Below are 18,594 nucleotides of genomic sequence, written 5' to 3' on the forward strand. Positions count from 1 at the left end.
CTCTATCTGATATGTATGACTCCGACCAACCCAAAATCGCACTGTCCACGCCCACCTCAGCAAGTCTCTCCAACATCCTATTATGGTTAATTTTGTCAAAGGCCTTGCTGAAATCAGTGTAGACAGTGTCGACCTGAAAACGGGCGTCCATATGACCTGATACATAATTTGAAAAACACATCAGATTTGTCTCCAGCGAACGATTAGGAAAAAAGCCATGCTGCTCTTCCATTATGGAACTCTTTACAGTGGATAATACGCGATCAAAAACAACCTTTTCTAAAATTTTACCAAATATGCACAGCTTACTTATTGGTCTGTAATTATTGACATCATTGTTTTGACCACCCTTAAATATTGGACTTATCTCAGCCACTTTCCATCTATTAGGAAAAATTCCTTGATATAAAGATGCATTATAAATTATATTTAAGGGTTGAACCAGACAATCTCTACACTTTTTTATAAAGACAGGAGGGATACCGTCCGGCCCAGGGCATTTTTTCAGATCTAGTTCATTAATAATTTGGAGAATGGTATTGTTTACAATAGGCTCAATAGTTTTTGTGCATTTGTTAACACTGAAATGGCCGTGACGTGTGCTATGATCTTTTATATAAACACTACTGAAAAATTCGGCAAACAAGTCAGAAACTTCTTTACCCCCGTTTGCCGTTTTATTATTATATTTTATTGAGTGGGGTATAGCATCATGACCTCTCTTCTTACTAGCAATAAACTTCCAAAACTGTTTTGAATTGCGCAGAATCTCACTTTCCGTATTGTTAATAAAATTTAAATAGTCACTTTTTATCATTCGCTTAGAAAGAGTCCGCAGTTCACAAAATCTGATGTAGGAACTTTGATCTTTATACCTTTTGTATCTTTTATGAAATTTGTTTTTCTGTTTTATAATTTTTATGGTCTCAAACCCAAAGAAAACCGGAAATCGACCTTTTATTTTACGAACAGGGACAAACTGCTGTATTGTTGTATTAATTATATTATAAAATATTTCCACCATTGCATTCATTTCATTATTCAAAAGACTCTCCTCCCAATTGACTTGGGACAACTGGTGATTAACATTGTCATAATTAGCTTTATTAAAATTGTATATTTGCATATTAGAATGTGAAAGGCATTTAGTAAGCGAAATATTCCACAAGAAATCCAATGCCCTGTGGTGATGATTCTCCTGAACCAAGTAATGCAATGATTGATTTACATTTAAAATAGAGTTATTTTTATTGCTTAAAATTAAATCAAGAATTTTGTTATTACTATTGTATACATTGTTAAATTGCATCAACCCGAAATAGGAAATAGCATCTAGAATTTCTGAAAATTTATTTCCAGTTTGAAACGGTTCCAAAAACAATTCGCTAGAAATTTGCCAACTTACGGTATTCAGGTTGAAATCCCCCACCAACAGAGCAACATTCTCCTGAATAACAATTTCATTCGAGTATAGATTGTTCACAAAAGCACTCACAGAATAGTCACAATTTGGTGGTATATAGACACAACACACAAAAACGCGGCTGTCTCCAGTTCCCACACAGATCCAGACATCCTCGGCCTCCGACTCAAGCTCTACACATCTACTTGACTGGTAAATACTCTTCACGGCAATAAGGGATCCTCCGCCTTCTTTTTTTGTTGAAGTCGCTGTTTCCCGATCTCTCCGATATACATTATATTTACTGCTAAACAGCTCACTGGTTAGTACAGTACTGTTTAACCATGTTTCAGTCAGACATATGATATCATAATCATTTGAAACCAAATTATTATAAAATCTGTTTGTTTTAGTTCGTAGACCCTGTGTATTCTGATAATAAACATGAAGTTCATTTATCATGGTGATGCAGTTAAATGTTTTATTGGTAAAGGTTTAAGGAAACTTAAAAGTTACAGGTTTTCCAAAATATTCGTATTGCGTACAAGAACTATGCGGGAGGTATCGTCTTTACGAATAAAAACCATTCCATTTTTCGTCCAGGTGTATTTGTAATGTTTCTCCTTCGCAACCGATCTAGTTTGTTTAAATAAAATTTTATTCTCTAAAGTTAGGTGTTCGTTTATGTAAAAATTATCTGATATTCCCTTTATCTCCATTCTTGGTGAGCCATTTTCCTTACGCATTCGCTTTTGTTTAGCTGCTGCAAGAAAATTTTCTTTTTCATTGCGGTTATTGAAACGAACAATTATATTTTTAATTTTATTATTAGAATTTTTGTTTAGTTGGACTCTGTGCACATACTCAATTTTCTCAGATGCAATGCTGTAGTTAATGTAGTTTCCTATTTCATGGATTACAGTTTTAAGATTTTCGTTTTGTTTTTCGGGGATTCCCTGTATTTCAATATTATTTAAACGACTAGATTGCTCCAAGTCACTCAGCTTTAGTTCGAGATTAGCAACATCCGTCTTCAGTTTTGCATTTTCTTTGAGTATTTTGTCGGTAGCCCGCATCCACTCGTTAATTTTTATTAATTTTTCCTCGAAATCGGACACCTTATCAGAACAGAAGGTGACCGAATTAGACAAAACAACCTGCTGCTCCCGGATAGCACGAAGCTCCGCAGTGATGGTTTCCATAGCCGCCATGAGATCGTTGTTGCTTATAGAGCGCTCAGGGTAATTCCGCTTAGTGCTGGTGTCTGCAGTTGAACGTTTATCGACGGGCGGAGAACTATCGACGGGTGGAGTGAGAGAATATCGAGAGCGCGCCCCATCTCTGCAGTCTGAACACTTCCACATAATTCCGTCCACACGTAGGCTATCGAGCTGTTTACCGGCAATTCCAAGACACTGGCCATGAAAAATCGCTCACCACAAAAACCACTACACTGCATTCCGGGTTTCTTTCGATTAACGGTTTCCTTGCAAATCTTGCATTGTTTATTCATTTTGACTTAGTATTGGTTTCGTATAAAAACTTGCTTTATTAAAAATTTTAACGACGGTAAACACTCTGACCGCGATGTTTACCGTGTGAGTGTCTACCTACTACAGTCACAGGAGCTACAGATTGCCTGACGCACTATTGCAGGACCCTGTATGAGAATTTTTTAGATTTCTCAGAATTTTTATTCATGTTAAAAGTATCTGTATCCTATCAACTCGAAATAAACCAATCAATAGAGAACGGCGACGACACGTAAACATTTACGTACGCATGCGCATTTCTTATATTTTTACACGTATTCTTTACATCTACCTATACGTAGCAGCAGCGGCCATAGGCCGTTTTTCTCTAATATTAAAGTATTTCACTTTGTATAAAGAATAGACGTAAAAAAGATGTTGAGAATGAAAAATTATCAGACAAGGCATATTTTAAATCTACCAGACATGTCAATTTTAGAAAAATAGATACGTATACCATAATTTTATTAAGAAAAAGAAATATAAAGACTAATAAACAATTAACATATCAACAATAAACTATTAATATAAGATTACAGTTGAGGGTTGGATCTTTGGTGTTAGAACAGCAAAATAAAACACTAATTCGCCATAACACACCAAAATACTTTACTCTTGAACTGGACGCGCGTTTAGCTAAACATTTAAAACTCAAGTTTTAATCATCTGCTGATGCTAACATGGTTAGAAAAACGCGCGTCCAGTACAAAAGTAAAGTGTTTTAGTGTATTGTGGTGAATTAAGCCCGGACCCCATTAGCCAACACGCCACGCCACGCGATGCCATGCTACCCCACGTCGTGAAGATATGTGCGTATGTTTTTCCATTTAAATGCATGTTTTGCGTACACACTAGGCAACACGCCACGCCATCCGACGCCATAACACGCTATCACACGTGTTATGGGCGATTCGTCAGTCCCAGATCTAACCGATGTGTTACGGCGTATTGTTCTCCGCTTGCCTCTAGTCCCGCAACTATCTACTTTTGTAGTCGATGTAGGGATGTCGCAAAAGTAAAATAAATCGATATTTTGAATCGATTCAACATCGGATATAACAAAATAGAACCAGAAAAAATCGGTAACAAAAGACTGATCTTATTAATTATCGATATTCGATTCTGAATATATTGGTATTGTGATTATAATCTAATATCGTTATGGGTATCAATACTTCTAGTATATTTTTGTAACCCTACTGATAACCTTTTTAACTGTAATAAAATTTCAGGCGTGTTAACACGTGATACCTAATGTCTACACACCCAAATGTTACAAAACCAAATTACACCCATTCTCACGTCACAACACGTGGGATAGCGTGGCATCACGTCGGGTGTTGGCTAATGGGGTCCCGGCTTTAGTGTTTTTATTTTTTGTTATTAATATAATAGAAAAAAAGCAAACACATTTAACATAAACAAGAACATAAACAATTTAAACAGTGATAATATAAGATGTAAATTATTTTAGCAATATTGAAAATGCTGCTGCAATAATCCTATTACTTAAGTAAGTTAATCAGTTTGATGAGAAAATAGTTTGCTAGGATTATATAATTCCTGCAGGATAGTCTAAGAGCTGGCTACATAAAAAACCTTATCATCGTTACATGGCAGACATTTTTCTAGTCGCTAAAATGCCGAAAGAGGCATGAAATTTTAAAAATTATTAAAAAATGAAATTTGAAGAATGAAAAAAATTATGGCATACATGCATGCCGATTGGTGGAATGTCATATTTACTTATTTTAAAGCCGTATGCAAAAGGGCAGTCAAAAAGATTGTGGCTAAATCAACTGCAGACAGTTATACAAAAGCGCGATATTACTCTAGCGCTTTCAGGGAACGCTCGCCGCCTTAAGCTTGATTTTCATGCGTCCGTTATACGTTGATACTGTTACGTTTTTCGTCGGGTTCGTGTGGATAGAAAGACACAATTTATTTAAACACAACTTATTTAACACTAATTAACAAAAACAATAACGATAAAATACTTAAAGAACTATTTACAAACGATTTATAACTATTTATCTAGAAAGAATTTATTTTGAATTTTAGCGCGTCAACTGTACTCGTCTATTTATGCCTGTCCTCGTCAGGCCCAGCCGTCTGTTTATATACCCACAGCTCTGGTTCTCGAATAGTCCGTTGCCGCCGAGATTTTTCCATTCGTCCTTGAACGGCGCCAGGCGTATTAAGCTTGATTTTCATACATCCGTTATCCGACGATACGATATTAATTTCATTGATTGAATTTAAAGATTTCGATTGGTTAGAAACGGTTAACCAATCGAAGACTTTAATCTCAACCAACAGAATTAATATCGTATCATCGTATCGTCGGACAACGGATGCATGAAAATCAAGCTTTAATCAGCTTAGACCGGGTTCACACGGGTCCGTAACAATACGATGGCCCGACGGTGCTCTGATTGGTAATAGTGTTTTCGCGCCACTTTTCATCCGTAAATATTTTACTTCAGCCCGTCAACGGACCCGTTCATATGATAACGGACATTTTGACACTTTTTTGACTAATTTAATCTAACCTTATAGTACGAGAGCTAGCAACGTCGGAAAAACAAGTATTTTAAGACGTCTGGCTTTTTGATATATCTTTTACTATGCTCTCTAGAACAGCATGCGGCCCGTCTGGCTGCCGGTAAACGTTGCGTATTGAAAGATCCTGCGCATTGAAAGAAGATCCTGTATTTTTATTAGTCCTTTAAATTCTAGTATTGAATATTAATCGAACATATCTCCATAGCGCAGTGCGTAGAGTTCCCGACCACGAACCGATGATTCGTGGTCAGGGCAAAGACTTTTTTATTTTATTTTCATTTATATTCTGATAGTAAAGTATTAAATATTTGTTTTTGAATCACCATAATTATTTTTTTGAAAAATTAGCCATGTAACGATAAGGTTTTTTTAAGTAGCCAGCTTGTCTAGAAACATTGCTTGACTTTTTTTTGTGAATGGTATAACAAATTTTAATAAAGACCACCCGGCCAGGCCTGACGCTCAGAACCATCCATTTCGCCAGCATGGGCATTACTACGTAAAAGGTGATGGTCAGTGCCCCCTATCTGGGCACCACAAAAACATTTTGCAATTTGCATGGCACCTCCACACTCCCCTATAACGTAAGGATGCCCATTAGGACATTTATACCAATGACCTTTAGACATGTCCATAGCTTTAACTATTTCTGTGCGTTCAGCATCAGTAATATTGACTAAACACCCTACTTTTTCAGACAGGTTTTTCAAATTAATGGCCAAAGCCCTATCAATCTCTTTGGTGTACCTAGAATTCGCAAAAACGACTTCTTTAATATTCTTTGATAAAGACTGAATACCCGGATTATTTGCATAGCTTGAATTTTTAGCAATCTTCTGATATTGGACAATTCTGTTTAATCTCAAAATTTCATTTCCTATGTCATCTATTTCTTGATCGGTTATGTCATCTTGCGATCGTAACAAAACTTGCAAGACAATGTCTAACTGTATAATTTCCTCTGGAGTGTACAGTAGACGTGGATCTTTAAAAATCGGTTTAATGTCAGATAATATCTGAATTTTAGATTTTACTGCATTAAGTTCTATTAGACCTATAGGTTGTCTTCGACTATTTCTTACAGGTTTCAAACGATCTTCTAGCATAGTAAGGAGCTCAGTTAGAGAACTGGAACCTAAAATGTAATAAATAAACAATCTCATTTAGTTTTTCAAATTGTGTAAATTAGTTGTCCTAAAATTACTTAAAATATAAAAAATATCTGACTTAACATTACCTATAGTATTTATATAATAAATAAAAATTCATATTTTTTAAACAACAAATGAAAATAAATAAATTCACCTAATCTACTTAGTAGAACATATTGTTCTTTTAGCCATTGAAGTTCTTTTTGAAGGGTTGACCTAAGCTGTTCATTTGACTTTGTTCTGCCCAAACATTTCAGTTTAACTTGAACAATATCTCTTAGTGTCATTTTTATGTATTTACTGTACCTTTGTGTTGTGGTAATGCTGGTCTTGCATCTAAACATAAAAGAAGTTAAATTAATAAATTACCCTTAGTAATTAATTACTAAAACTCTTAAATTGTGGGCAATATCAGTTATACCAGGTATCACAATATTTAGGTATAGGTACCAAATTGATTTTCTATCAGTGGCGGCTCGTGATCACTTGTAAAGGCTAAGCAAAACAATAACATATTAGCGTAGGATTAGTATGAATTTACACTCAAAAATTCTCGATTGAAAATAACCGGGATAGCGCAGCGAGTGATAGCGTGACATTCTAACGTTTATCGCCAACGAGGAAGACAGAATTTATGATCAACGCACAAGACAGAATGGAAAGACAAATTAATGAAATAATTTGACCTAGCTGCTACTATATTTAAGGTAAAATTTTGCTTTACCTGTTTCCCCTGGCGAGCCGCTACTGTTTTAAATGATGAATATTTCTCCTTCTCTTGAAAGAAAGGCGCTTAATAAACTAATAATATTAAACAAACTTCGGTTGGTTTATGATATAAAATACAGGGTGTTCATTTTGAAATATTTATAGAAAGAAATACATAAAATTTAGTTATGACTCTATACTATACCGGTTATCTCGAAAGTGGCTCACCCCTATAACTTTTTTATTTTTTCAGATAACAAAACGAGATTTGGTATGTTAGTATATGATATAAATTAGGATTGATTGACGTATTCAATTGTTTTCGGTCACTTCCTGTTTCACGGGAAATGACTTCAACTTTTGATTTTTAAATGGCACTCTCTATTTTTACTTTATTCGATAGAAAATGACACTCTGAATAGAATGACATATCATATGTCAATTTTTGACATTTTCGCTTAAAAACAAATCGTATTTTAAATTTCAATCTAGAGTGCTACGGCTGCGTTAAAAAAACACTAATTTTTAATCAAGGAGCCTTGGAAAAATATATTTGATCATTTAAATGTTTTTCCTGTCTTGTCCTGGCCGGTTAAAAGATGTCTAAGTCGTATTTTTAATCATATCTCAATTTTTTCAAATGGAACAAGGGTGGCTCATTAGCATATTTGGAAAAAGCATTTTTTACGAATAATTTGGTACCATACACTTGGTATTTCTAGTCAAATTGTCGTTATGAATAGCATGTTACAATTTCAAATAAACCATATGCGAAAATGTCAAAAGTTGTCATTTTCACATTTGTTAGACTCAGAGTGTCATTTTCTATCGAATAAAGTAAAAATATACCGAGGGTGCCATTTAAAAACCAAAAGTTGTAGTCATTTCCGGTGAAACAGGAAGTGGTCGAAAACAATTGAATACGTCAATCAATCCTAATTTATGTCATATACTAACATACCAAATCTCGTTTTTATCTAAAAAAATTAAAAAGTTATAAGGGTGAGCCACTTTCGAGATGCACCCGGTATATACAGGGTTTGGCAATAGTGCGTAGGGCATCTGTGACTCCTAGAATAAAAAAACTTGTGAATTTTGTTTAAGTGCAAACCTAAAGTGCGTACTAGGATGTATTTCAGGAAAATAATTTAACTTCTACAGGGTGGCTCAAAAAAGTGTGCGTAGATCGGGATGACTTTTTTTTTAAATGGAACACCCTGTATATTATTGCATTTTTGGCTTTGAGTAAATATATTTCGATAGGTAAGGTTATAATAATAAGGAAGGACTAAAGGTCGATTTATAAACTCTACAGTTGGCTTTGGATTTGGCGTTGGCTTTGGATTTGCCGTCGACCGTTCGTAGCGCCGCAAAATCGCATTTATAAACTCGACGGTTGGCAGTTGGCTTTGGCCGTTTTGGGCAGATCTAACCTTAGCAGAGTCTATAGTGCGTTTTTAGAGACGAAAGTGTTTAAAGTTTTGGTTTTTTGTTCGAGATTTTTAATTATGGATTTGGAAAGTAATGGTCTTGATGAAATTACCCTATTAGGGTTATTGGGAAAATTTGGAATTCCCATACTTCAAAACTAGATGTAAACAAAGCATCACGTGATCGCTCTTTACTATTCTATTGGCTGTAACGTCATTTGCTACGTGGTGCTACGGACGGCGAACCGCCTCGAACGGTAAAAAGTTAAACATAATTCAAGTCCAACGGCAACCGGGCGCCAAAGCCAACGCCAACCGTGTTTATAAATGCTCTTATGGTAATATACAGTTTCAAGAATTGGGCGGCGGCGCCAAATCCAAAGCCAAATCCAACTGTGAGTTTATAAATCCTACTTAATACTCGATAATGAATACGTTATTAGATGGGAAGGTTAGGACTAATACTCGAAGTATGAACTAATCATAAAATATTATTCTTTTGTAGTATGGAAATTCGCTATAAACCTGTGGCGTAAGTAAGTTGTTAATATACTTATTGCATCTTGCCATAGATGCCGCAGAAACATCAAATAACGCCCGTAGTAAAATTCAAAAAACTAGTCTGTCTTGCGCAAGAATATACGAATTTATGGACAGTTTTCTGTAAGTATAATTTAAGATTAGATTTTCTTTGTAATTTTTATATCCACCGTAAAAAGTATATATTCTCTCGCTGGATACTATGACGCCTAATTATAATAAAAATATACTTATATACTTACTTCGGGCAAACTTTGAACTTAATTTGGTCTTCATCTGTTTTTAACCAATTTTCCAAATCAGTATGTTCAAAAATATGACCACAATCTCTTAGCATGACATATATGGCATCAGGTTCGTCTTCATTTCCAAGAAATATTTCTGTTAATTCCTCTTCATTACAAATTTTGCACAATTTTGGACACGGATCGCCGCAGAAACCAACGCACTGATGACCGCAAGGGAGAGTTTTGGAACACCTAAAATTCAAAAAATGACCAAGGCAGGATGTAATTAGTGTTTTTAGGTTAGAGTATCTCTATATGTACTATAGACATTAACATTTGTCAAAACGCCACTTTTATACAATTTCTATGATTTTAATCATCAATTATTACATTTAACTTTTGTCAATTAATTTATATAAAAACACGTGTCCGAAAACATAAAAACACAGTAAATTCCTTCCGATTAAACATACAAAAAACCCAACACGTTACCACATTAGCATTGGAAGTTTTGTCCGCGTAAAGGTTGATTTTTACTATACCTTCCGTTTACATAAACTATTATATCATGTAAATGAATAGGACAATGCACACTATCCGTTCCGTTTCCCTCCTGTTCCATATCCTTTCTTTCCATACATTTTATTCGCGGATGGAGTATGGACTGAAGCGTATCGGAAACAGCGTTGTCAAGTTCTTCCATTTGTACCAGCTCTGTTAAAATTTTGCTGATCTATTATTTATTCTTTCGCCTCTTAATTAAATCTATTATCTTTTTCAAAAGATACAAATTTTTAAAATAAAACTTTCGTGATGATATAAATAATTGTACAATAAAAAGTATGGAATTGATACGGAATGGAAGCTTACGTATAGAGTCAATACAATAAAAATACGTAACGAATATTGAATGGAAACGGAAGGTATAGTGAGAATCAACCTTAATAAAGACACATCAGTCGGCAAAAAAAATGAATAGCATCAAAGAATATTATAGTTTAAAGAACTCTCGTGTGGAAGCTTTAGTGATTTGTCACACGGTAGCGCTTTTGAACATAATCGAAGCCTGAAAATGCTAATATTTTAAATTTTGAGGACTACGCGCGGCGATATTTCGTACGGTGTTGCCAAAACATATTTTATTTCTCGATATTTAAAGAAATATGTATTGATTATATATTTCGTATTCGTTAGTACATGAGGCATCCTAAGGCTATAAAAACGTAGCTATGAAAATAAAATATTAGATTTTTAATTTTTTTGTACCTTCTAATAAAAATTACTTCTATTCCCATAAAAAATTAACTATAGTATGATTATGTGTTATCTGTGCTAGTATTAGGAAACTGGAGTGAATACGGAGAATATTAATTCGTTCTCTAAGATGAGCACTACTAAGTAATTTTTTAAAATTCAACCCATAAGGGGGTATTATATTTGTATTTGACTAAGAGTGGGTCCCATAGGGGACCCTCCACTGAGGCCGCGAGGGCCTATTGTGGCTCAGTTTCTACAAGCTCTAATTTACAAGAGCGTCAAAGTTCATCCTCAAGACCCAGCCTCTTAATATAGGCCGTTATGTCTGAAGGCGATATGTCTCCTAGGTCTGATAGGTCTAGCATGGGTTTGCCAAACATCTCAAACCTGGTCCTGCTCCCAGCGGGGCAGGTACACATAACGTGCTTCATTGTTTCATCATCTTCCATACAGAGTCGGCATTCGGCGTCTTCCACCAGTCCCGTCCTCTGTAGGTGAGATCTCAGCCGGCAGTGGCCCGTGTACACTGCAGTGAGCACACTGTTCCATTCCTACCGGCCTTTAGGAGTTCTCCTGTTCTATGTTTGGATGGCCCTGCTAGGATTTTCTTGGCATGTTCCATTCCGGGACTGTCATTCCAGTCTCGGAACGTCTCACCCCTAACCCATTCACAGAGCCTGTCTCTTGCGAGATTTTTAGGAACGCTAAGTGTCGGTTCTGGGCCCACGAATGGCGAGCCTGCACCAATTTTGGCGAGGGAATCAGCACGTTTATTTCCCTCTAGGCCGACATGTCCCGGTATCCATATTAGCGACACTTTGTTCCTATCTTCCAGTATATTGAGTAGTTTCTCACAATGAAGAATCGTCATAGACGTGCTTTTCGTTGCCTCAAGTGCTTTCAGCGCAGCTTGACTATCCGAAAATATGCATATTGTTTTCCCGGTGTATTGCTGTTCTACCAGCAGTTGCACACAGGTTTCAATAGCATATAGCTCAGCTTGGAAGATCGTGGTGTGTTTTCCAAGACTGTGGTAGATCTCAGTCTTTGGACTGCTGCAGTAAATTCCTGCGCCAGATCCTTTTTCGTTTTTGGATCCGTCCGTGTACCAACACATTTCCGCATGTAATAAGCCGTTTCCCGGCTTATCCCACTCGTCCCTGTTCGGAAACAGGACGTTGTAGGTGCGCGTCAAGAGTTGGACTGGTGGTGTAAGATCCGAGATCATTCCCATAATCTCATCCGACTGTAGTTCTTCTACTAGCCGGTTTTGTATGAACATAATTGTTCCTTGGCTTCCTCGTGCTATATTTAGAAACCTATATGTAGCCCATCTCGCCTCTCTTTCCAAAAGAATTTGAAGAGGAGGTAGATCGAGTAGGGTTTCCATAGCTTTTGCTAGATCGAGTAGCGTTTCCAGACCTACTGAATATACATATAAAATTTTATCAAAATCGGTCTAGCCGTTTCGGAGATGGTAACAAAAAATAAAAAAAACAACCCCTATTATAAAATAGGGGATGATGATGGAACGGTGAAAATTTAGGGTTATTTGTATTTTTTAATGCCAACTAAAAAAATAAAAACATTTTTTTCTTTTCAAAAAATAAAAAATGAGGGTGGGCTACCCTTACCGCATAAGGGTATAAAAAATAGTTAACAACCTATTCTTAGACGTACTGAAATACATATAAAATTTTATCAAAATCGGTCAAGCCGTTTCGGGGATGGTAACAAAAAATTAAAAAAACAACCCCTATTAAAAAATAGGGGATGATGGTAGAACGGTGAAAATTTTGGGTTCTTTGTATTTTTTAATGCAAAATAAAAAAATAAAAAATTTTTTTTTTCAAAATATAAAAAAATGGGAATGGGCTACCCTTATCACTTAAGGGTATAAAAAATAGATAACAAACTATTTTCAGACCTACTCAATATACATAATAAAATTTCATCAAAACCGGCTAAGCCGTTTCGGAGATGGTAACAAAAAACATAAAAAAAACAACCCCTATTAAAAAAATAAGGGATGATGGTAGAACGGTGAAAATTTAGAGTTGTTTGTATTTTTTAATGCCAAATAAAAAAAATTAAAATATTTTTTTTTAAAAAATAAAAAAAAATGGGGGTGGGCTACCCTTATCACTTAAGGGTATAAAAATAGATAACAACGTATTCTCAGACCTACTGAATATACATATAAAATTTCAGCAAAATCGATCAAGCCGTTTCGGAGATGGCAACAAAAAATAAAAAAAAAACATCCCCTATTATAATAAGCCAAATAAATTTTTTTTTTCCAAAAATAAAAAAATGAGGGTGGGCTACCCTCTTGGCTACCTTTATCACTTAAAGGTATAAAAAATATATAACAACCTATTTTCAGACCTACTCAATATACATATAAAATTTCATCAAAATCGGCTAAGCCGTTTCGGAGATGGCAACAAAAAAAAATAAAAAACAACCCCTATTAAAAATAGGGGATGAAAGCAGAACAATAAAAATTTAAGGTTGTTTGTATTTTTTAATGCCAAATAAAAAAATAAAAACATTTTTTTCTTTTCAAAAACTAAAAAAAAAATAAGGGTGGGCTACCCTTATCAGTTAAGGGTATAAAAATAGATAACAACCTATTCTTAGACGTACTGAATATACATATAAAATTTTATCAAAACCGGTTAAGCCGTTTCGGAGATGGAACAAAAAATTAAAAACTCAACCCCTATTAAAAAATAGGGGATGAAGGTAGAACGGTAAAAATTTAGTGTTGTTTGTATTTTTTAATGCCAAATAAAAAAAATAAAAATATTTTTTTTTCACAAAATAAAAAAATGGGGGTGGACTACCCTTATCACTTAAGGGTATAAAAATATATAACTACCTATTCTCAGACCTACTGAATATACATATAAAATTTCATCAAAATCGGTCAAGCCGTTTCGGTGGAGTACGGTAACCAAAACTGGTAACACGGGAATTATATAAGATAACATGTAAATTACATGTAAACTGCGGAGTGCGGAGAACGGAAAGACTGATTATAGCAATAGATAAAATTTAAAACTATAATTTAAAACTATTCAAGAAAGTACACACAAAACAAGGCAACGCCGCGCGTCTATTCGTTCAATTCCGAGCAAAATAGCGAGGCTCCACGAAGTTGGGGCCTCGCTCGCCAAAGCGAGGCCCCATCGACAGGTCAGATTTTGATGCGAGACGAGACTTCTAGGGTATTAAGATATTCTTTGATAGCATTCATAGGCCTAGTGACACCCCACATGATATTTCTATATATGACCCCAATGTTTTGATAAATAGCTTGAAATGACTCCACTCATGTAATTCTGAGATAATTTTCATTAGTTTTACATGGAGGTTTAATGTTTCTTACACTTTTATTTGCTAATAAAAATGTTACCTATAGTGAATTTACACTTTCCCGCATTATTTTCCATAGGATTTATTATCCTCTGGATGAGGTATTCAGGAAACTTACATTAAAAAAAAAGAAAGAAGCTAACATTATACCCGTAATATAAATATCATATATATATATATATATATATATATATATATATATATATATATATATAATATAAATAAAAAATCCGTAATACCTACCTACAGGCGATTCCGGTCATGAATTCCAGGTTAGGAAAAGATTAGCAGTAATATATATAAAACATAATTTTGTGTTACATAGTGTATGGTGTACATCGGTGTTAAAACGGTTTATTTTGAAAACGGTGAATAGATCATATGAAGACTTGAAGTAAATAATGTTCTCAGTGCCAAAATCATTATATCGAGATAAATTTATTTATTATTATTTATAACCAATGTATAAGAATGGGTAGGGCTTTATATAATGTTGTTGGTTATGGAATTTAGGACATTTTATTTCACACTACAAGAAGTGACCGAAAACAATTGAATATGTCAATCAATCCTAATTTATGTTAAGGTGCGTTCTCACCGGCTGCGCCGCTCCGCGCAAAACATTTTTTTAACGTGTACTTGTGTATTTTTTTAAGCGCGCACAAACGCGCACCGACAAACGTTCGTTCGTGCGCGCTAGTTCTTCCGTTCATATCGGTTCGCGCCGTGCAACTTTTAAAAAATAAGTCTTTTGTAATTATCTTAAAAACCATTATTTTTCTGAATAAACTGTAAGTAGCACCAAACATCAGTGTTAATACATAGATTTAAAAAAATAATTTATTAATTTTATTTTTATTTTAATGTTATTTGTAATTAATAAAATTGCATCATAATAAATAAATCATAAATCTCATCAAGGAGGCCGAAATCGACAAAAGAGCAAGAGACAACTTTTCATCGACATTCAACGTCTACACAATTTCTACACAGTACGTCTAAGAATAGGTTGTTATCTATTCTTATACCCTTAAGTGATAAGGGTAGCCGAGAGGGTAGCCCACCCTCTTTTTTTTTATTTTTGAAAAAAATAAAATTTTTATTTGGCCGTAAAAAATACAAACAACTCTAAATTTTCACCGTTCTACCATCTCCGAAACGGCTTAGCCGATTTTGATGATATTTTATTATGTATATTGAGTAGGTCTGAAAATAGTTTGTTATCTATTTTTTATACCCATAAGTGATAAGGGTAGCCCACCCCAATTTTTTTATTTTTTAAAAAAAAAAGTATTTAAATTTTTTTTATTTGGCATTAAAAAATACAAACAACCCTAAATTTTCACCGTTCTACCATCATCCCCTATTTTTTAATAGGGGTTGTTTTTTTTAAGTTTTTTTGTTACCATCTCCGAAAGGGCTTGACCGATTTTGATAAAATTTTATATGTATATTCAGTACGACTAAGAATAGGTTGTTATCTATTTTTTATACCCTTAAGTGATAAGGGTAGCCCATTCCCATTTTTTATATTTTGAAAAAAATATATTTTTATTTTTTTATTTTGCATTAAAAAATACAAAGAACCCAAAATTTTCACCGTTCTACCATCATCCCCCTATTTTTTAATAGGGGTTGTTTTTTTTAATTTTTTGTTACCATCCCCGAAACGGCATGACCGATTTTGATAAAATTTTATATGTATATTCAGTACGTCTAAGAATAGGTTGTTATCTATTTTTTATACCCTTATGTGGTAAGGGTAGCCGAGAGGGTAGCCCACCCTCATTTTTTTGAAAAGAAAAAAATGTTTTTATTTTTTTAGTTGGCATTAATAAATACAAATAACCCTAAATTTTCACCGTTCCACCATCATCCCCTATTTTTTAATAGGGGTTGTTTTTTTTAATTTTTTGTTACCATCTCCGAAATGGCTAAACCGATTTTGATAAAATTTTATATGTATATTCAGTAGGTTTGGCTTGGTTTGGTTTGGTCACAACCTATTCCTAGGTTGTTATCTATTTTTTATACCCCTAAGTGATAAGAGTGGTCCATCCCAACTTTTTTTTTATTTTTTAGACAAATTTTTTATTTTAATTGTTTTATAGGGAGTGCTTATTTTTTAGGGGGTGCATGTCCAAAATGTTCTTTTGGGTACTCACTTTCATCACTTAAGGGACCTCTGTACAAAATTGTATACTCCTAGTCCTAGAACGGATTTTACATAAAAATTATACAAATTTTTACCCTTAGTTTTATCCCCTTAAGGAATGAATTCCAAAAATCGCTCTAATTATTCAATTACGCTACATAATAAACCTCTGTGCAAATTCTCATATTCCTTGAACAGAATTTATTGTCCCAGAACGTTCAACCCCTCATTTCACACCCTTAGAGGGCGAATTTCCAAAAATTGCTTCTTAGTGCTAAACTACGTTACATAAGGAACGTCTGCAAAATTCATACTTCTAAAACCGATTTTAACAAACTTTTGTACAAATTGTCATCCCTTATTTCTAGGGGATGAATGTCAAAAATTAGCTTCTAGGTACTCACTTTCGTCACTTAAGGTAACTCTGTACAAAATTTCATACTCCTAGAACTAACATTTTTTGTACAAAATTTCACCCCCCAGTTTCACTACCCTTAGGCTATACATTTCCAAAAATCGCTTATCAATGTTCAAATGCGCCACATCTGTGCAAAAGTTCATACTCCTAGTAGGTACAGATTTTTTTTGTATAATTACACCCCTTTATCTAATTACACCCCCTTATGGGTAGAATTTTAAAAAATTACTTAGTAGTGATCATCTTAGAGAACGAATTAATATTCTCCGTATTTACTCCAGTTTCCTAATACTAGCACAGATAACACATAATCATACTAGTTAATTTTTTATTAGAATAGAAGTAATTTTTATTAGAAGGTACAAAAAAATTAAAAATCTAAAATTTTATTTTCATAGCTACGTTTTTTTTTCATAGCCTTATGATGCCTCATATACTAACGAATACGAAATATATAATCAATACATATTTCTTTAAATATCGAGAAATAAAATATCTTTTGACAACACCGTACGAAATATCGCCGCGCGTAGTCCTCAAAATTTAAAATATTAGCATTTTCAGGCTTCGATTATGTTCAAAAGCGCTACCGTGTGACAAATCACTAAAGCTTCCACACGAGAGTTCTTAAAACTATAATATTCTTTGCTAGTAGTTTTGGGACACTTAGTGTATTTAAAAAAAATATTTTACTGTAGGTAAGGTAAACAGCTATGGCCATGATATATATTTACGTACCGATAATACGAGTGCGCATGATCATCTTTATGTTTCCTCTTTAGGTACAAAATGCACTTATTAATATTTTAAGTATTTAGTCGGAAAGTAACAATATTTAATTAAATTAAAGTACCACTAACCGAAAAGCTCTAATAAATTATCAATAATAAACACAAGTCTCCACAAGCATTTGTCATTCGTCCAGCGTAGAAGCTCGGTATTAGAGCTAGCACTATGACTAATGAGTATTATGGTAAGTCCGACTAATACGGTATTTCGGTAAAAAGAATCGTTTATGAATATATTGCGGTTGTTTTAAACCACATTTTAAAGTATACATACATAATCTATATTTAATCTAAGTATATTTCAAATACCTTTCTATGCAGGGGTCTACGTTACAAATATCTCCACACCACCTGTTGCACCTCACATGTGGGCATCTTCTTGAGCATAGCTCTTTACATGGAACACAAGGTTCACCACACTTTTTATTACATCTATTATGCGAACATTTTATTTCGCACGGTCTAGTGCAAGGTCTACAGGCTTGTCGACATGGTATTGGACATTCATGATTGCATACTAAAGGAACACCGCAGCTCTCAGCACATCTCTTATGAATGCGAGACTGCTTACATGTCCCACAAGTCCCTGAACACTGATGACCACATTTCAGTTTAATTTTGCATGGAGATGAACATACCGAAAGAAGGTCGGATGGCGAATCTGGAAAGCATAGAATATATAAGGTGTTTCAAAAAACATGTGCCATCTCTCGTGGGCAGATTCCTCACATAAAAATAAAATTTATTTTTTATATTAACATAGATCCGATTGCGTTTTGTTTCGTAACTACAAAAAATGAAGACTTTAACCCCATTTTTTTCGATTTATTATAATTTTCTTCCAAGTACAGCTGGTTCCAATAAAATTGAATACGATTTAAAACATATTTTTATTATTTCGGGCAGTATATTCTATGATACTGTTACGTTTTTCGTCGGTTCCGTGTGGATAGAAAGTCACAATTTATTTAAACACTATTTATTTAACATTAATTAACAAACAATAACGATAAAAGACTTAAAGAACTATTTACAAACGA

At 34.2% G+C, this 18,594-nt stretch overlaps 2 protein-coding genes across 4 annotated transcripts in view; both read right to left on the reverse strand.

Moving 5' to 3' along the window:
* Positions 1–1,914: 1,914 nt before the first annotated feature.
* Positions 1,915–2,766, reverse strand: LOC115877253. The gene has a single exon (XM_030893404.1). The coding sequence runs from the start codon at positions 2,764–2,766 to the stop codon at positions 1,915–1,917; it is 852 nt and encodes a 283-aa protein (XP_030749264.1).
* Positions 2,767–5,794: 3,028 nt separating this feature from the next.
* The window catches only part of LOC115877149 (NFX1-type zinc finger-containing protein 1-like), a 56,433-nt gene continuing 43,633 nt past the window's right edge, over positions 5,795–18,594 (reverse strand). For all 3 annotated transcript variants that reach the window (XM_030893302.1, XM_030893301.1, XM_030893303.1), the window contains exons 17-20: positions 17,864–18,215; positions 9,571–9,807; positions 6,805–6,986; positions 5,795–6,634 (exon numbers count right to left, since the gene is read on the reverse strand). In XM_030893302.1, coding sequence (XP_030749162.1) covers positions 5,931–6,634; positions 6,805–6,986; positions 9,571–9,807; positions 17,864–18,215 — 1,475 coding nt within the window. In that variant the 3' untranslated portion in view covers positions 5,795–5,930. The remainder of the gene's footprint in view (positions 6,635–6,804; positions 6,987–9,570; positions 9,808–17,863; positions 18,216–18,594) is intronic.

The sequence above is a fragment of the Sitophilus oryzae genome, unplaced genomic scaffold, assembly GCF_002938485.1.
Source record: "Sitophilus oryzae breed Bouriz unplaced genomic scaffold, Soryzae_2.0 scaffold_1442_pilon_pilon, whole genome shotgun sequence".
Classification (NCBI taxonomy): Eukaryota; Metazoa; Arthropoda; class Insecta; order Coleoptera; family Curculionidae; genus Sitophilus; species Sitophilus oryzae.